At 55.8% G+C, this 19,129-nt stretch overlaps 2 protein-coding genes across 3 annotated transcripts in view; one reads left to right on the forward strand and one right to left on the reverse strand.

Moving 5' to 3' along the window:
* The window catches only part of MTREX (Mtr4 exosome RNA helicase), a 43,098-nt gene extending 35,388 nt beyond the window's left edge, over nucleotides 1–7,710 (reverse strand). The window contains exons 1-4 of one of the 2 annotated variants that reach the window (XM_037145132.2): nucleotides 7,582–7,709; nucleotides 6,638–6,850; nucleotides 4,084–4,221; nucleotides 2,729–2,795 (exon numbers count right to left, since the gene is read on the reverse strand). In XM_037145132.2, coding sequence (XP_037001027.2) covers nucleotides 2,729–2,795; nucleotides 4,084–4,221; nucleotides 6,638–6,765 — 333 coding nt within the window. In that variant the 5' untranslated portion in view covers nucleotides 6,766–6,850; nucleotides 7,582–7,709. Of the gene's footprint in view, nucleotides 1–2,728; nucleotides 2,796–4,083; nucleotides 4,222–6,637; nucleotides 6,851–7,581 lie in introns of both variants that reach the window. The other variant, XM_037145133.2, reaches the window with a different exon arrangement.
* Nucleotides 7,105–19,129, forward strand: part of DHX29 (DExH-box helicase 29) — a 36,107-nt gene continuing 24,082 nt past the window's right edge. Inside the window, exons 1-8 of the mRNA XM_037145130.2 lie at nucleotides 7,105–7,410; nucleotides 11,445–11,518; nucleotides 12,817–12,930; nucleotides 13,719–13,848; nucleotides 14,458–14,603; nucleotides 16,011–16,139; nucleotides 17,492–17,618; nucleotides 18,263–18,421. Of these exons, the coding sequence (XP_037001025.2) occupies nucleotides 7,236–7,410; nucleotides 11,445–11,518; nucleotides 12,817–12,930; nucleotides 13,719–13,848; nucleotides 14,458–14,603; nucleotides 16,011–16,139; nucleotides 17,492–17,618; nucleotides 18,263–18,421 (1,054 nt within the window). The 5' untranslated portion in view covers nucleotides 7,105–7,235. The remainder of the gene's footprint in view (nucleotides 7,411–11,444; nucleotides 11,519–12,816; nucleotides 12,931–13,718; nucleotides 13,849–14,457; nucleotides 14,604–16,010; nucleotides 16,140–17,491; nucleotides 17,619–18,262; nucleotides 18,422–19,129) is intronic.

Consider the following 19,129-nt stretch of genomic DNA (forward strand, 5'->3'; position numbering starts at 1 on the left):
GCTATGGAATACAATGACACTCCCTAATTCCTGGAACAAGATATTAACCCCCCCCCCAGGAAGATTAAGCTATGGAGAGCAGCTCACAATTCTGTCTAAATTCTCAAAACTTAAACCACAAAGTGGATTATAATATATAAATAATCCGCTGGGGAGGGTGGGGGCAAAGTGAGGAACACAGAGAAATTACACGCGATTTCTCCCAAGACCAAAGCTCCGACAAATAAGCGGAAACACAGGCAGACCGCGGCAGCCGAGGCGCCGTGGGCAGGGTTTCCGAGAGAGGCGCCCGGCTCTCGACTGCAGCCGAGAGCAGCGGACCTCACACTCTGTGTACCCCAAGGAGTCGCACTGCTGTGACACGCGTGTCAGATGAAAGGAGGGGCTTTAAAGCGAGTCGACTGCCCAGAGATGGCGGCTGGGACCCGGGCGCTTCCCGAGCACATGCCAGGGGGAGCGAGCGTGAGAGCTGTGTGTGTCGGAGAAAGCCCACTGCTCAGGGGCAGGCGCCAGTCCTGCCCTGGAGATGGCGTGTCCCCACCGTCAGGGGTCCCGGTGGGCCGAGGGAGAGAAGGCCATTTATCCGAGAGGTAAGCGGGTGGCCCTCTTCCCTGCACCTCCGTTCCTACGAGGGCACAGCCTCGCAGCCCCGACAACACCGAATTCCTGGTGTGCACACCTGAAGACCAGACCCTCCGTCACGGCGTGGCCCTGCCAGGGCCTGACCGACCTGTGCGGCCGTGAGGGGTCAGCTGGTCACCCCCCCTCACATCTCTGCTGATGCTTTCTGTGCCGGGAACAGAGAACATGAGCACGAAGCAAGCAGGACTTCCGCGTCTCCGAGACGCGACCACAGCAACGGGACGCTGTGCCTTCGTGGGAACGAGAACGGAGGATTCCTGTCTTACTCTGAAAACAGCCTGCGTGACGCTGACACGTGAACAGGCAGAAGAGAAGAGGCCTGCAGTGACCGAGATGTGAAACGATGGAAACCAGCAGAGCGACCGGAGCCAGACGGAATCCGAGACCAGTCCTGGTATGAAACGGAGGGACGTGCCATCACAGGGGAGCACGCGGCCATTAGAGACTTAGGGACCAGCGAGGGCGGGGTGGGGGTCCGACAGGGACTCCCAGCACAGCGCCCAACAGCACTCTGCAAGGGGGGGGGGGCGTTCTCTGCTTTTCTAAAGGAGCACAAACAATGTTCAGCAGAAAAACAGGTATTTTAGAAAACAAGGTGCTAAATCTTTACTGAAAGCCATTTTTGCTCATTGGGAATTACTCTGTTCATTCAACAGACTTTTAGTAAGACTCCCAGCTCCTGTTGTGGAGCTACATCGGCCACAACAGAGACACCTCGCTGCTGTCCCACCACCCACAGACACCGCGCTGGTTTGTGCAGGCTGCCAGAACAGGCCTCTGCCCCACCCCTGAGCAAGCAAGTGAGGTGCTTTCCCCTCTTCTGGGGTGACCCAGGGTCTAGCACCCCACACACGCGGCCCTGTCCCATCCTAGATAATCCGCCTCGCTGCACTGAGGACAGCCACATCCTCTCACTGTGCCCGAGGTGCACCGGCATGTGCATTTCCTCCACACACTCCTCATGGACTGGCAGCTGCCCTCTCAGCCCAGAGAGATTCCTTGTAACACCCAGAGTAACAACTTAAAAGGTCCTATTGTAAAGACAGAAGGCCTTTGTATAAAGAAACAATGTTACACTTCCCTTGTAGCCTCATGTTTACAAACTCTCACTTTCCAAGGGTTACTACAAGCTGCTGAGACCAACGCCTTGTGACAGAACCATGAAACTGCAGAATGTGCCATCAGAGCGAGACAGGAAGAGCCGGGGCCTGCCCGCAGGACAGTGGGAAAGAACAGGCCCTGAACGCCTGCTCTGTGCAGAGTGCCCCACCCAACGTCCTTACGTAAGCTTCCCAGCCACCCGGCGACACACACCGTTCCAAATTCGTGAATTAAAAAACCACAACAAAGGTCAATGAAGTTATCTAAGGCTATACTGGGTCAGCCAAAAAGTCCGTTTGGTTTTTTTCCATGAAATAAGAGATTTTTCATTTTCACCAATAACTTCATTGATTTGGATATACTTTGAGCCTATCAGCTGTCTCCCACTACTGGCTTCCAATGGGTAGAGGCCAGGGCGCTGATAAGCATTTCACACAAGACAGCCCCACGGCAAGGCACCGTTTGGCCAGAATGTTACCAAGAACCCGTCACAACACCTTCTTCACACGCTGCAGAACTCTCTTTGCATTTCAGTTGCGTTTTTACCCTTCTTGAAATAGTACAGCATAATACACGGAAACTATCGCTAACTTCCTTTCATCTGCACTACTGCAGTGGCTACACTAAAATACGCCAGTGTTGCTGTTTCAATGCTCACTGACATGACAGCTGTCACCACACAATCTAATGAACTGTCTCAGACGAAGTCAAAGACAACTGAGTGTCACCAGAGCCATCCTGCAGAAAAGGCTAAACCAGCTATTTGGCCCGCCCAACGGTTAGGAAAAGCACTGTGCCAGGCTCCGGGCTCGGGTCTGGACACGAAGCCCCAGCCCGTCCAGAAGGCCTCGTGCACTGCGCAGGCGCTCCTTCCCGCTCCCACAGCCCCGACAGCAGGCCTGCACGCAGATCGTCCCGCGAGGCTGTCCAAGGCCAAGCCCGGCCTTCGGAGCCGACCTACCGGACGCGCACCGTCTGTGCTCACCTCGTGGGTACAGCCTTCGACCGTTTCAACCGACTGTACTTTCACTCTGGGCATCAAGTCTGCCAGGCTTCAAAAAAAAAAAGTCACGTTAGAACAGGTGGTTTTTCTGCAACTCGACCGGCAGGCCTCCCGCCCGCACTGATCAGGAAGCCGACGCCGCCCGGTGACCAGTCCCCAACGGAAAGAGCCCGGCTACTCGGAACATTAAAACACCTTCCCGTGTTTCATGTATGTGCCGCGAATTCAAAGTAACCAATTAAGATCATTCAGTACAAATACAGAACGGTCTTCAAGTGGATTACTCCAAGAATTAGGTTTTAATTCCAGTAACTATTCTGAATAAAGCACACCTCTCCAAAGCACTGTTACCAGTTCAAGCATGAAGCTGGGCACATAAAAATATTCCGTGAGAGAAAGCACGGAGTGAACTGGTCTGACACAGACGCTGCCCTCGCTCCCCGAAGCGGGCCCCGGTCTCGTCACCACCTCAGCTACTGCGTTAACGGGCAGATTCTACACGGACTCGAAAAAAACGCGACTGCAGGTAAATTAAAGAAAAGTAGATGTATTTCTGCGGTGGATTCATTACTCCCTTATTGATTGCACTTTTGATTTTTATTTCAAGTCAATAATCATGCTGTGGATAGAACCCAACGGTTACTACAATAAGTAACAACGACTTTTAAATTGCCACTATTACTCTTTAGCCCATTCTACTAGCTGCAGCAAATGGCGCAGCTTAAATATTTCAGTGGCACAGCTATGACCAGGAGCTGCTTTTGCTCACTGCACTGAAGGGCGACCGGTCTACAAAAACCGTGGTGAGCAAGCGCCGTATGGCAGTGCCAGGCCAGAACGCAGCACAAGAGAAGGGACTGGCCAAGTGTGAAGGTCATCACAAGGACACGGGTGAAGGCGGAAGGAACTGGCATCGCCTTCGAGCACTCGCAGACACGGCCCCACGGGTCTCCCTCTGAGAGCCCTGCTCCCCCACTGCTCCTGCGGCAGCGCAGGACCCTCCCCGCAGGCCTCCCATTGGTTCTCTTCTCTTCCACCCTCCTGGGACATTAACGAATACAGGAAGTTACGTCATTTTTTCTTTTATAAAAACCGAACTTCAACATTCTCTGCCAAAGTTGGATTCTAAGCGTTGGAACATCCTTTCTACAGTCTTCCATTTCCCCAAACTTAAATAACCTTCTCTACTTAAATGCTTGTGTACCTATGTATACAAACAGTATCTTCATTTCTCTAACTGCGTGTACTTTCATAAAGTAACATAGAAACAATTTTCAAAGCTTCATGCAACTAGTTGATCTATGAGTAACTAACATTTATAACGATGAAAATACTACCTTAAGTCGTCGGTTATTGACTCTTCTAGCCTGGGCTTCTTTCCAAAAATGGGTTCATCTGTGCTCTCGAAATCCACGTCTCTTTTGGTTTTCCCAACATTAGTGGACTCGGACTGTAAATTACCATCAGGACGTTTCCTGAGAAACAGACAATGTAAAATGAATTCTGGAGCATCAGCTCTCCCCTTAAGAGAGACTCTATGAAATGCTACCCCACACATAACGCACACTGTTAACAGAAGAATTCACCACACTGTTAACAGAAGAATTCACGTAAATATTGGGTTGCCCGAAAAGAGCGTTTGGTTTTTCAGTACAATGTAGTGCTGAGTTGTGCTTAGTTGCCTTTACTTCATTTGAAACAATGCTGTAACATTGTGACAGCTGTCCTACCAGCCGGCATTAAAAAAAAAAAAAAAAAAGCCTCATCAGAGTTGGTGAATGTTTGTGCAGTCACTTTAATATTGCAGGTGGAACAAGGCACGAACATTTTGGCACATTATGCTTTATTTCAAGAAAGGTAAGAATGCAACCGAAACGCAAAAAAAGATGGGTACAGAGTATGAAGGTGCTGTGACTGACTGAATGCAGTTTGTGAAGTTTCTTGGTACTGCTGACATTTTGGCCAAATAATTCCTTTCTGAGGAGCTGTCTTATGCATTGGAAGGTGTTTAGCAGCGCCCCTGGCCTCTACCCACTGGAAGCCATATTCAAAATATCCAAATCCATAAAGTTATTGGTGAAAATCAAAATGTATTTTTTATTTTAGAAAAAACTAAAAAGACTTTTTGGCCAACCCCCAATAAAAATAGCAGCAGTAATATTGAGATTAAGATATCAAGTACAGTTTGTGCTTTGTTCTGTACTTAGAATATGTCACACTAAGAACGAAAATACGATGTTTTTTAAATGTTTACATTACTAACTTCATACCTGTTAATTTGTTTCCATCTATTTTCCATTTTTAAGGATTGCCAACATATCCATTAAAAAAAAAAATTACGTTGCCCTGGCCAGTGTGGCTCAGTTGGCTGGAGCACCATCCTATCAACTGAAAACTGAAAACCGAAAGGTCCTGGGTTCAGTCCTTGTCAGAGTGTGTGTGCGAAGCAACCAAATGTTTGTCTCAGCCATCAGTGTTTCTCTCCCTCTCTCTCTCCTGTCCCATCTCTCTAAAATCAATAAGCATGTCTTAGTGTGAGAATTAGGAAAAAAGTTCTGTAAAACATTTTATGTTTCCAAACTCAGAAGTTCATAACAACAGCATATTCTTGCTTTCGTCCTTGCCTCTCTGCTCCATTTCTTCTCTCTCCTCGAGTGTTCGTTTGCCATTTCTCATTGCTGTTGCAAACACACTCAAATTGCGTGCGTGCGTGCGCGCGCACACCCGCGTCTGTCTTTAGTCCTCACTATCTGTGGCATCATAAACGATGCAGCAGGAAACAGCCTTGTGCGTGTCTGGCTTTTCCATTTAAATGTTACCTTTGTGACTGATTCCTAAAATTAGAATTCCTAGGTCAAAGGGTGTATAATTCTGCTAGGTGTTGCCACATGCCTCTGCACAGATCTGTACCATTTTGCATTTCCAACAGTCGGCAGAAGGAAATGTCCCCCTCCCAGATGTCCACGTCCCAATCCCAGTAGGATGGTCAGAACTGATACAGGACTATTATCAAACCTACAGACTTATTCAGACGCTGCCAATTGCTTTCATGAGGATTCGGTACAGGATTCCACAATTTGGTTGTCATGTTTAGAAATAACATCTACAAAGCACCTCAATAAATGAAAGTCTTATTCTTAAAGCGCAGGTTTGTTTTCTAAGGTGTTTACTTCTAGCTTTTCTACATAGCTCAGGAGACTCAAGTATGCAAGTTCCATGTAAAAAACACACCAAGCTGTAGGAGAAGTAATTGGAGATCTAGAAGTATAACAAACAGTATTCTATTTTCATGTGTCAGCCTTTCCTTGTTGTGTAAACAATTCTGCACGCTTTCCGTTAGATATCTACATCAATGATAACCTCAGTGACAGACAACTTTTGATGATTTACACGACCTGGTACTTTACACATGCTGTGACTGACTCATCACGACAACCCTGGTGGTAGGCACTATCATCTCCTTTTGAGCTTGGAAACCGTCGGTTTCTCTCCCTTCCCCCGTTGCTTCTTTCCCTTTCCCCTCCAAGTCAACTCACGTCGGTTTTTCTAAGCTCCTTAACCCCGCATTCAACTGGTCTCTCGTTCCGTGTAGCAGAGATCAGCCGCCAGACGCTGCTTCGGAGCTTCACTGCCTGGCACCCGACCTCACCTGCTCGCAGGCGCCCCCCCACCACAGGCGCAGACACGGGGAGGCGGCCACGCGGGTTTCGACGCGAGGCCTGGGCCCACAGCGCCTGCGCACATCGGGGACGCCCGACCCGGCTCCCTCAACCGCGGCCGCCCCCGACACCGACTAGAGGAACTCCCTGTTTCCTCGGGCGCTTTAAAAGGCTCGTGCTTTCTCCCGTCAGCACTAAAAAACAGAAAGGGGCCGTCGGGCGACCCCCTTACCCGGCCTTTTCCGCAGGCCCTGGAGGCGCCTTCCATTTCCCCTTGTCCTTGCTCTTCCTGGTTCCCGGCGCAGCGGCAGAGTCGTCCTCAAACACGCTGAACAGCTCATCGCCGAAGGCGTCCGCCATCTCCCGCAGCCGCGAGCGCGGGCCCCTCCGCCCCGCTACACCCGGCGCCCGCACGGACCGTGACGCCAGCAGGCGCCTACGGTGGCTGGAGCGAGACAAAAGTAGTCGCCTGGCACGGCCTCCGGGAAGCTTCCCGGCCTTCTCTCCGCCTCCGATCTAGCCTTCCCCTCCGAGCCTAGCGACCTTCCTCCCCTCCGAGCTCTGCGACCTCTCCTCCCCTTCCGCCGCCGCGTGCGTGGGCCGCTCGGGGGTCCCGGGGGAGCGCGGCGAGCCCGACGCGCCGGGGGCGGGGCGGGGGCGGGGCCGTGGCGCTCCGGGCCAATCGCGAGGCGGCGGCCGCCCAGGCCCGGGAGGCCCGGATGGAGGACGCTGGCGGGCGCCTCGGGGCCCGGGGAATGTGAAGCGCGCTCGGAGGCTGTTCCGGGGCCGGGCCTGCGCCGGGCGCCGTCTTCCGCTGGGCTGCGTGCGCCATGGGCGGCAAGAACAAGAAGCACCGGGCGCCGGGCGCCGCGGCGGTGCGCGCCGCCGTGTCCGCCTCCAGAGCCAAGGCCGCCGAGGCCGGAGCCGCCCCCGAGGCCCAGACCAAGAAGCCCGTGGCCAGGCCGCCCGCCGCCGCCGGCCCCCGGGAGCCCCGCGTCAAGCCAGGTACGAGCGGCCGGCGGGCCGGGCGTCGGTCCCGAGGGAGGGGGCGCCCGCCCCGCCGCGCTGCCTGGTCGGACCCGCGGCGCTGCCGCGTCTACTCCCGCTCCTCCTCTCCCGAGAATGAGCCGCCGTTCCTCCACCCGGGCCCCTGCAGCCGGGCCCCTTTTCTTGTACCTGCCGCCGCGCCGCCACGTGTCCCGAAAGTCGGTGCTTAGTGCGGGGCGGGCGCTGACGCGCCACCTGCGGGCCGACACCCCGGGACGCCGCCCGCGGTCTCCGGCGCAGCCACGCGTTCGTGCCAGTCGGAGGGTAGCTGCCGGGCAGTGACGACTTCCGAGCGCGACAGGTCCCTGGGGGGCGGGTTTTTTAACACGAGCGGTCACTCGCCGTGGGCTCAGCTTGTCTGCGCGTGGTCGTTACTGGCGTCTGCCGAGCACCTGCCGCGTGTCGGGCCTCTCGCCCACCCCACCCCGCTCCGGACGCCGGTCTGCCGAGGAGACCGCGGGCTGCGAGACCCACATGGGCGCGAAGAAAGGCCCAGGCGCGGAGTGTAACTGGTGCCCCAACTTGACGGCGAGGGGCACGGGCCCTGGTTGGTCTCTTTGGAAGGGACAGCGCTAGGCCTTGCACTTTTCATTTGCACTCTGCGCACCCAGTGTAGGCGCTCGTGAATTCCGGGAGCACCGGCCAAGCCCTCTTTTCTTTTCCCTGCCCTGGTCCTCCCTGCGCGGGCCATCACATGGGGTGGGAGGGACCCTGCATTCTCCACTCTCTTGCACAGCCTCCGTGCGGGTGCTGTGATGTCATCCGCGCTGGTCAGTGGCAGCCAGGACCTTCCTTCCATCAGGTCTCCTGATCCCCACATTCGGCCGCACAAACCTGGTGTAGTGTCGCTGCTCTCGATGCAGCTGTGGGCGCTCTGCCTCCGCGGGTGCGTCCTTGCCATTTTCTCTCAGTGGAACGCCATCTGTCCCTGACACTGTGGACACAAATCCTGGGACACCCACCCCCCGTGTCAACTGCTTGTTTCATCCCCCTGTGTCCACCCACAGCTCACGCACCGTGTTGTTTGAATGTTCTTTCTGGTATTTAGATCTTGCCTGTGGTATGTGAGGAGCTGTGTTATGGAACGTGGTGACATCCCCCAGTGTCCACTCCAGTGCGCTCCCTGCACATATTCAAAAAGCTGTTGGACAAGTGGCAAGGAGCAACTTAGAGAAATGGTCAAGGCCGAGAAATTGAGACAAAAAATCGGAGGGTTCTACTAAATTTGTAGGGGTTTTTTTAATAACTCCAAATTAATAGTACATAGAATAAATAACATGTTGCTACACAGAGTGCTGCATGATTTTTTTGTTGTTGTTATTTTGCTTTGTGTTTCTTTTTGTCTGGAGATTTTCTTAAATGACATAATAAGACTACTTTGGGGGACAGAACGGGAAATGTAATCATTGGCCTCCACTTCCACTTCTGTCTTTCACGCAGTTTGGGGGGGGGGTCGTATGTAGCCTGCTCTCTCAGAACCGTCCCGTCCTCCACAGTGGCTCCTGGCGCGATTCTGGTGGTCTGCCACTCCAGTGTTCGTTTTTTCTCATTTCATTGGTTCATGAAATAATTTCTGAAGACTTGCTATATACCAGGCGAGAGGTTAGGCACAGGGACAGCACACGAACAAAACAGACTGAGGTCCCTGCCTTCACGGACTTTCATCCTGGCTGGGGGGGGGGGGTGCTTGTACCCCCAGGCTCGTGTTTGTGAGGGTCCCTAGACCTAATCAAGTCTGACAGTCTGAGTAGGGGGGTGAGACTGGGGGCTTGATAGCATGAGTGCACTCTAAAAGCCATCACCAATACAGGGCCCCCAAAGTAAAACAGTAAGTACTGCGACGGTCAGAAACCAGGGATTGGCCAAGAAAAACTGGGTGGCGGGTCTCTTGGTCTGGACAGGGATGGCTTCCCTGAGGAATCCTTTAAGTGGAGGTGATTGGAAGCAACCAGCTTTGGGAAGGTACATGTTCGAGGCCTGGGGAATGAGGGCAAAGGCCCGGTGCCCCGCTAGTTGCAGGAAAACCAGAAGACAGTCCCCGGGCGGAGCCTCGGAGGTGATGGGCTTGGGTATCAAATGGGGGAGGGAGGCCACAGCTGGTGCACCTGGTTAAAGGGATCAGCAGGTGGTCTGGCAGGACGGGCATCCCCCAGACCCTGACCGCCCCCTCCTGCACCCGCATTTACTCCCTGTGTTCCCTGCACCCCACCCCCCCAGCCTCCGTGGGTGCTTAGGTGCTTGACGGCTCCTCCGGACTGTGACCTGTGTGAGGACAGGCACTGGGTCCCTGTGCAGACGGGTGCTGTTGGCCAGAAGGGAGCCCACTGGCGCCGGGGCACCGGTCACCAGCACTGGCGGCCTGTGTGGCAGTGACAGTGGCCACCACGGTCCCTGGGGCACGTGCAGCACAGCATGGCGTGGAAGCAATGCCTCCTGAAGACACTGGCGCTGGCCGTGCCCTTGTGTTGGCTGAGTCACCCTGAGGAAGCTGTTGAGTTTTTCTGTGCATCAGCGTCAATAATTTGAGAGCCGACTGTGTGTCGCATTGTTCCGTGAATTTTCACTTACAAATTTGAAGTCCATAGTACCTTTTGCCTTGGAGATGCTGCATCCCAGCATCTTCGCTTCCCGTCGTATTTTCAATAACTCCTCCATCTGAACCAGTAAACCAGAGACTCAGGAGAACAGCCTCTCAGCAGCAAGGAGAGGCCCTGTCAAAAATCTTAGGAACCGGACGTGGCAGCTGAAGAAGAGCCGTCTGCCTGCCATGGCCTGTTGACTTTGACTTGTACTTGGAAATGGGGTTACTGATTTCAAAGTCTGAGTACCTGTTGTCACCTGGTCCCTTCGCTGTTTCCTAGGCCACAGGGTAGGAGCCAGGGTGGGAAGCTATTGGGTTGACAGCTGACAGTGGACCGGAGAGGGGACCAGGGAACATCCAGATAGAAACTTAGCACGTCCCTGGCAGCTGAGTGTGCCCAGCCCGTCCAGCGGCCTCGCCAGCCTCTCGAGACAGCACTGGCCGTCCTCGCAGGAAGGACCCGAACCTTTGGCTCTGCCGGTGGTGCTGTGTAGTGCGGCGGCAAGTGTAAAGACACCCTGGAAGGGTTTCCGTTGGGAGTGACTAAAATTCGCGTTTCAGACTCCGGCGTTTTCCCTCACCCTGGTTAAAAACTATGGGAACGTGTTTCAGGGGAACTTGGAGATGAAAGGGCCTGCCTGGCGAACCTGGTTTAGTGGGCGATAGCTCGTATCGCCCGGCCCCTCGGAGAGTTGACTGAGGTGAGCACGCTTCAGCGACCTGGACTGACACCCAGTGAGTGTGCAGCAGTGTGTGTGTGCGCGCCCCCCGCTCCCAGGTGGACACACGCAGGGCGTGTGCAGAAGGAGGCAGACAAGCCACGTCTGCGGCCACTGTGAGCCTGGAGAGGCAAGGAAGGGTTCTTGCTGGGCCCCTCGGAGGGCACGTGGCCCCCGACCTCCTGAGTTTGGACTTGTAGCCCCCGGAAGTGAGAGACTGTTCAGCCACCAAGTTGGTGGAGTTAGTGGTGGTCCTCCGCAGCCGCCCTAGGGGCCTAGCAGCGTGACCTTGGACTTAATAGGAGACGACAGAGGAGCTCTCCCTTCCCTGTTGCCCAGGGAGAAGTGCTTCTCTTCCCAGTCACCCCTCTTCCCGGCCAGGCATCTGGCTGCTGTTCCTGGGGCCTCGGTTCTGCTGAGGTCCAGGCAGAAGAGCACCCAGTTTTTAAAATAAGGTGAAGACAGGTTTCCTTTGAAAGCAGTGCAGGTGTTGTGATGGGAGCAGGGCTGCCCTCGAGAGTGCTCACTGGTCTGCGTTTGCGGAAAAATGCAGGGGCCCTGGGGACTTGTAGGAGGCAGGGGGCGGGGTGAGGAATGGAATAGTGTTTGGCAGCCGTTACAGGGAGAGTAAAGCAGTGTGACGGGCAGTCGTCATTGAATTGCCCTGACTATTCCCTCTCTGTTACGTACAGGTCCGAAGATTTACAGTTTTAACTCCGCAAATGATTCTGGTGGTCCTGCAAATCTGGATAAATCTATTTTGAAAGTAAGTACCAAGCTTTTGAATCATTTCAAGAAATGTTCCCTTTAAAAAAAGAAAAGAGCCCTGGCTGCTGTGGCTCAGTGACTGAGTGTGGACCTGCAAACCCCAGGGTCGCCAGTTCGATTCCCAGTCAGGTCCCCAGTAGGGGGTGAGCGAGAGGCAACCACACACTGATGTTTCTCTCCCTCCTGTCTCCTCTCTCTAAAGTAAATAAATGAATCCTTTTTAAAAAGATGTACTCTTAAGTATAAGGAAAAGATGGGGAATTTAGAGTTTTTGTAAAGAGTGTGCCTACGATGCACTGCGTTAAGTGACGCAGGTCACACAGGTGTGCTGCGAGCTGCCGAGAAGTCGGCCAGGCCGGGCGAGGCCCGGCTGGGGAGCTCGGTGCTCCGTTCGACTCTGCCCCGGTGCCCTGGTCGGCTTCCTCCCCGCGCAGATCGCCGGTTCCCATCCCGTTGTTCGCCTGGGCCCGCGGGGCTGCGTGACGGCAGCCCCCTGCCCAGGGGGCCCCGTCTCCCCGCCTCCGCCTGCCCGGTCTGCAACCTCAGTGAGTCCGTCGTGAGTCACCAGGCTGGTCTTCTGGGTGGTTCCATGCGCTCTCGTGTGACTTGTAGGATAATTGCCCTGCCAGGGTACAGTTTGTTGTTCTGTGTGTCGCCTGCACTGTACTGGGTCCCTGGGGTCTGGTTTTGTGCTAATGCAGGAGGTGCTCAGTGGCGTCGTCATGAAGCGGAGTTTTCCACGCAGGTGCTAGTGCGGCCCCTGGGTTACAAACGGGGAAGCGACAGAGGATTAGCCAGCTGATGGGAAGAAGCAGGAATCCAGCTGCAGAAGCCAGAGGACTGTGTGGCCTCGTCAACATGGGCACAGACCTGACTGTCGCTGCCTGTGCCCCTCCTTAGTGTGGCCTCTGTCCTCTGGGGCTGAGATCGGCGAGCTTACTTTCAGGCGGAGTCCCGGGCTCCACCCGAGGGGTCCGGCTCGGTGGTCAGTGGTCAAGACGCTGTGGAAGGGCAGCCCGGGGAGGCCCGAGGGTGCTGTCCTGGAGAGCGTGGCTCCGGGAGGCTTTCAAAGAGGGTTTTTCTCACCATGTGTTGTTGCTTTTTCTAGGTCCCCTTTGATTAAATACATGGTGGCAGTGTCCCCTAACGGGTGGTCGTCCAAAATGCGGCAGCTTTCAGCTGAAAGTCTGGCCTCAGTTGGCAGGAATAGAGAAAACTGATGGACTTCAAATTACTTGCTTTTGCTAAATATGATTTCATAGCTTAGGTTTTAATTGGTCTTCTCTTGCCCAACAGGTGGTGATCAATAACAGCCTGGAGCAAAGGGCAATCGGGGTGATCAATGAGCACAGGAAGCAGAACAGTGACAAGGGAGTGACTTCTGGAAGACTCACTGCCAAAAAGTTACAGGTATTTGGCACATTTCCTGAAGCTCCTTGTTTTCCGTGGGGCCTTTTTAAGGCAGCAGCTCACGTGAGACACAATCACTTTGTCATCGGGTCGTTTCCGCCTTCGAGGGCGGAGCGAGGGCCATGCGGGGGGCCGGGCCACTAAACCGCACTCCGGGGTCACATTGCTCTGCTCAGCGCAGAGGTCCCGGCAGACCTGCTGCCCCATCTCTCCAGGGAAGGGCGTGAGGCCAGGAAAGGTCGCGCGAGGTGCAGCCTGAGGTGGTCAATGAGCCAGGAGCAGGGGGAGCGGAGTCGGGTTGTGAACCCAGTCCCGTCCAACTCGAAGATCGTGCTCCGGCAGCGTGTCAACACGCCCTCCTCTGCACACAGCCCTGCTCGCCGAAGCGCTGCTGGTAGCAGACCACGAGTGCTCACACCCCTGGGAAGACCAGTCGGTAGACCCTGCCCGTGGCTGTGGGAAGTGGGGAGGTTTCGATGACTTAGGAAGGTGCTCATGTTATGATGTTCAGTGAGGTTTGTCTTTGCAAAATCAGAGAAACATGAGTGAGAGGAAACATTACGTTGCAAGAAGTGTGTTTAGACAATGAGAATATGGGCGAGTTCACCTGCAGTTCTCAGCCTCTCGGTGCAGTGGGCCCATCTAATTCTGATGCCGGAAAAAGGAGCAAAGAACGGTGTTTCCAGAGTGGTCATTGGAGTCGCAGACTCTGGGTTAGAGTGAACGGGGGTGAAGCCAGCACTGGCTGGGGAGGGCACTGGCGGAGTGATGCGCCCGCTCCCCGACAGGACCTGTACATGGCTCTGCAAGCGCTCTCCTTCAGGACCAGCGACATCGAGGACGCCATGAGCCACACGCTCCTGCAGGGCGGCGACCTGCACTCCGCCCTGGACTGGCTCTGCCTGAACCTCTCCGACGGTGAGCGGTGGGCAGCGTGTGGGTGGCCAGCCGGCGGCAGGCAGCCCTAACATTCTTTCTGTTTCCAAAGCAGCTTTGGAACCAGTTGCAGAATGTGTGATATTTACATGAAGCCTTTGACTTGCACTTAAAGTTTTTCACTGTTACAGTGATTTTTTGCTAGAATGTTCTCACTCTGTTTTTCTTGGTGTGGCCTCCTCAGAGGTGTGGTCTGTGCAGGAAGATTGTTTTCTCGTGTGTTGTCGTCAGCTGTGCATTTACAACACACTTAATACTGCAGACTCAGGGTTTGCCTCCCTGTGGCCTGTGAGGCTGGTCTGCTGCTCTGGGTTGGCACTGCCATTCACTGGAGGAGCGCCTTAGGCGTGGGAGTGGTTGGGTTCTTCTTATGGACACTTAGGGGTCGGCCACCTTGAGGGTGAAGTGCAAGTGCCGAGGGCCCCGAAGTCTGGTGTGACAGTGACCCGGGCTCGTGGCAGGGCTTCTCTCGAGAGCCGAGGGGTGGGGAGCATCCGGCGCCCGCTGCCCAGGCAGGGTCTGTGCGTGTGCGTAATGAGACTGTGTCTTGGGGGGTCGAGTGTGTTTATCTGCATCTCAACTTCTCTTAAGACTCGCTTCCTGAGGGCTTCAGCCAGGAGTTTGAGGAGCAGCAGCCCAGAAGCAGGCCGAAGTTCCAGCCTCCTGCAGGACCAGCCGCTGTGTTGCCCCCATTGCACCCCAACACCGGCACACAGGGGAAGGACCCTAAGAGTCAGGTAACTTAGGGATTCAGTGTAGGAAGTTGAACAAAACTGGAATGAAGCCCACGTGGCGGTTCCCAACGGGATGCGCATCGGGTGGCCGTGATGCGTCTTCTCACCGCACACGGCCCGCCGGTCTGTGGGCTTCCCGTCCCCATCTCCTGCAGTGTCCGTTGCTGCCCGACAGTCCACCCCACAGCGCTGTGGCGGGGACCAGCCACGCGTCCTGCCTCAGGACCCCGCAGGCCGGCCGGGCTCGGTCGCCCTTCCTCTGTCCCACCAGGCGTCTCCGGGGGCTGGAGCGCCCAAACGGTGGTGCCCGACTCACAGGAGGAGTGCCCCAGTGGGCGGGGCCAGCCCGGACCAGCGGGCTCTCTCACGAGTGGGGCTTCGGACGGCGTGGGCTTCTGAGGGCAGGTGTCTCAGTCGAGCAGCCCTGGTGTGCAGGCCGTCAGGCCCCTGTGGGTATCGCTCTGGCTGACATGCATTTGTCAAAGTGACTCACAGAGCTACTTCCGACGTCAGTGTGACGGGCCTTGTGGGGAGCCACCCAAGCACCGGGAGGTGTAGCTCACTGGGCGTCACGCTCAAATGTTCTGCACACTGCAGAGCACCTCTGGACCTGGGTGAGCCAGAGCACGTGCCAAGGGAAATGAGCTGATCACGGAGGGTCTAGGGGGTCAGACCTACGGCAGCAGGGCAGGGCCGGCGGTCTCTGGAGGTGGGGGCCGGGGCGTGGGGGCTGGGGCGTGGGCAGCTCAGGCACGCAAGATGAGCGAGTCCTGGGGACGTGCGGCCCCCCACTGCACCTGCCCTGCCGGCACCGCACCGCGAACTCGAAAATGGGCTAAGAGGAGGGGTCTCAGGCTCAGAGGTCTGACCACACCCTCCCAGCCTCCGGCCCCAGCATGCACACGAGAACACGAGGTCACTGGGGGGTGGGGGAGTGTTTATGCGTGGCAGTGGCGTTGTGGACCTGTGCACGTGTCCGAACCCAGCACCACGATGAGCTCACACGTCACACATGCGGTGCAGTTAGTGCGCAGCACGCAGTGTTTTCACAAATGCCTCGAATGTGCCAGTTATGCCTCAGTAACGCTGAAAAGCAAACAAACAAAACACAAGTGTCGGCCTCATAAAACCACTGTTTTTAAGGAGTGAAAACGGGCTTATGTTTTGGTTCTCAGCCGTCCTCTCATGTTTTGCCCGTTACGCAAACGTATTCTTCGGGTTCTGCAAGTGTACGTTTTCCCGGGGCAGTGCTGAGCCTGCTCACAGGTCCCTCACTGGTCACCGAAGGGTGTGTTTCGAGGCTCCGTGTCCACTGCTTCCGGGCGTAAAGAGTCGTACAAGTGGTGCCACTTGGTTGCAGTGCTGACACCCGTTTGTAACTTTCTCAGATATTTGTTCTTTTGTTTCTAGCCAAGAAAGGAAGAAAAAAATACGGAAGTGAACGTGAAAGAATGGATTTTGCGGTATGCTGAACAGCAGGACGAAGAGGAAAAGAGTGAAAATTCTGAAAGTTTGGAAGAGGAGGAGAAGTTCGACCCTGTGAGTGGACGTTTGCGTTGGACTGTGGCAAACTGGCCCCTCTGTGGAGTTAAACACACGAGTCCCACGAGGCCCACCAGTCCCCTTCCTGGGGACGGGTTTAGTCAAGAAAAGGGAAAACGTGTCCGCCGAAAAGTCGTGCACACACATAAGCGTGCACAGCAGCTGTGTTCACAACGGCCCAGCTGTGGGTGACTCACAGGCACCGTGTGCAAGTGGGGGTGGGCGGGCGGGCGGGGGGGAGGCGTGTGCTGCCAAACAGACGCCTTCACTGCTGATCCCAGCAGAGCGGTCGGCACACACCAGCGGCAATGCACACGTTTGCAGCCTCAGTCGCCCGCACGCTGTGCAACGGGTGCGCTTTACTGCATTGCCTGCAGTAAACACGCCTTCTGAGGTCGGCGTGGGAGGAGCAGAAGGCGGGGCTGCAGGGCAGCACGAGTTGCCACGGGCCCCCTGTGGTGGGCAAGCGCAGAAGGCAGCTTTTTGTGGTCGCGCACGTGCGGAGGACACTGGGAAGACCCGCAGGAGCCCTTCCTGGCGGTTAGGTGGGGGTGGCGGGTGGCGGGGAGACTTCTTTTCCGCGGCCTCCTGAACCGGGACGGTCGGAGCCGTGTGCCGACTCCCCCGTCCGTTTTGCCTTGTCGCTGTCCGCCTCCACACGAACTGTCCCCGGTTGTGTGGGGCGTGTGCTGGGTGCCCTGTCCTCGCCCAGCCCGGCAGGGGCTCTCGGCAGCCCTGTGCGCCCCCATCTGCCCACCCTGAGCTGGGTGTGCCTCCTCTGCCGTCCCTCGTGCCCTCACCAGGAAAACACCAGGTGTTTGAGCGTAAACCTCAACTCAGGCTGGAAAGGTCCTTCAGTCTACAACACCCGCTTCCCCGGGGGCCTGTTCTAACGTCCATTCTCCTGTGAGACAGGCCCCAGGGGGGCAGCCGGGAGAGGAGCAGTGTTGTGTTGGAGTGTGTGCGGTCCTCCCGCGACGTGTGTGTCTGAAATGAGTGCAGTAAAAACGCACTTTTAGAGCAGTGAACTCACACACATTGGGCTCCGCCGATGTTTGCTTTGTCATGTTGAAGACGCCAGGACGTCGCTGCGCGTGGATGGCCCTCGTCCTCAGCTGACTGGCTGTCCCTGTAGACAGACCACACTCGGTGTCCCGCCTCCCTCCTCAGCCAGGGACTCAGCGAGCTGCCTCCCCCTGCCGTCTGCACGTGCGTGTGTGTCTCTGAAAGCTCCCACGGGCAGATCTGCTGGTTCGGCGGTGAGGCTGGGGAGCCCCGGCTTCACTAGCACACATCGACAGATGATAAAGTAACCTCACTCTTCCTGTTTTCTCCCCTGTTGGGACCAGAACGAAAGGTACCTGCACATTGCCGCAAAACTTCAGGACGCGAAGGAGCAGGCGGCCACCTTTAAGCTGGAGAAAAACAAGCAAGGACAACGGGAGGCCCAGGACACAGTCAGGAAGTTTCAGAGAGGTACACGCGCCCTGTTCCTTGGAGCGTTGCCGTCTGCCCCTCGCTGGCTGTGCTCGGGTGGAGGTGGTCACCTCTGAGTGTCCGCACTCTGCCGACACTGTGCCTGCACCAGGCCCCGTGCGACTGGGTCACGTCCCGCGGGCCACGCAGACGGTCCCTGTCTCCGCTCTGCCACGGCAGGGCAGACGCAGGCAGAGGCTCTCCGCGGGCACGTGGCCATGTTCTCCTAAGACTTCACACGTGGGCCCTGAAATGTGACTTTCATACAACTGCCACTTCACCGAGCATTTCTGCTTGTCTTTTCACCCAGTTGGAATGTAAAATCCTCCTCAGCTCAGAGGCCAAACAGAAGCAGCTGCAGGGGCCTGCAGCCATGCTCTGTGAGCGTCTGCTGTGCGTGCAGCTCCGCACAGGCGGAGGAGAGCCCCGCCCCGCCCCGCCCCGCCCCGCCCGGCTCGCTGTTGTCCCTGCTAGACAGTTTCCCGTAAAACTCTTTGTGCACTAGGTGAACACAAGTGCAGATTTCTAATAGGCGTGGAACGATTGGTAAAAAGGAAAAAGATGTTTTTTAAAACCATCTTCGCAAAGTAGAAAGGCACGAGAGCAGCCACGGTAAATCTGAGCGTTGTGCTTTTTCTTGGTAGAGATGGAGACCTTGGAAGACCACCCAATGTTCGACCCGGCTCTGAAGGCCTCACAGCGGCAGCGGGACAGGAAAAAGCCTCCAGTGGCCGCAGGGGGGGAGAGCGCTTTGAACTTCAATTTGTTTGAGAAGTCTGCAGCTGCTACTGAAGGAGAGAAAGGTACGGCCAAGGGACTGTGTTCCAGGTGCAACTTGTAACCAGTAAAGTGTCAAGGAAGGTAGAATTAAAATGATGTTACTTTGCATTCTAGCCAGCAAGGTAAGATGAGAATGAAGTTTGCCTCCACACGCCGTCTTGGGAAAAGAATAGTAACAGTAACTCGCCTGTGCCTGTGTAGCATTCTGTCCTTACAAAGGTCTTGCTTCAGCCTCGTCCCCCTCCACTCTGTCCTCCAAACCCCTGCCAGAATCGTCTCCACAACAGGTCGCAGTGTGAGCTCCTCTTAAAGAAAACCTGTAACCACTGACATGTGCAACCCGCTTATCGTACCACTGAAGACCCTTTGCGGCCTGCCCCGGTCGGCTTCCACATCACGTTCTGTGGTCCACGGCCACATCCTTCTTCAGGACACGTGGCTGCCTGGGTCCGAAACACAGGCTCTGCCTCGTGGCTCGTGCTGGCAGCCTCTGCTTGGCCAGCTGCGCCCCCCTTCACGGCGCAGGCGAGCAGCACCGCCTTCAGCCTTTCCTGACTGCTGTGTGCGGGCGTGTGGCTCTCTGTGTCATGTAAATCACTGGGGAAGCCAGTACCGTGTTTGTCAGTCTGCAGCGTGGCCCGGTCCCTCTAAACTCGCAGTTCCCTTAAGTGTGTGTTCTCCCTGCAAGACTTACCGAGTCTGTGCTGTCCACAACGTCGGTGCTGCCTGTG

Source organism: Artibeus jamaicensis, unplaced genomic scaffold (assembly GCF_021234435.1).
Source record: "Artibeus jamaicensis isolate MK-2021 breed Jamaican fruit bat unplaced genomic scaffold, CSHL_Jam_final scaffold_369, whole genome shotgun sequence".
In the NCBI taxonomy this organism is placed as follows: domain Eukaryota; kingdom Metazoa; phylum Chordata; class Mammalia; order Chiroptera; family Phyllostomidae; genus Artibeus; species Artibeus jamaicensis.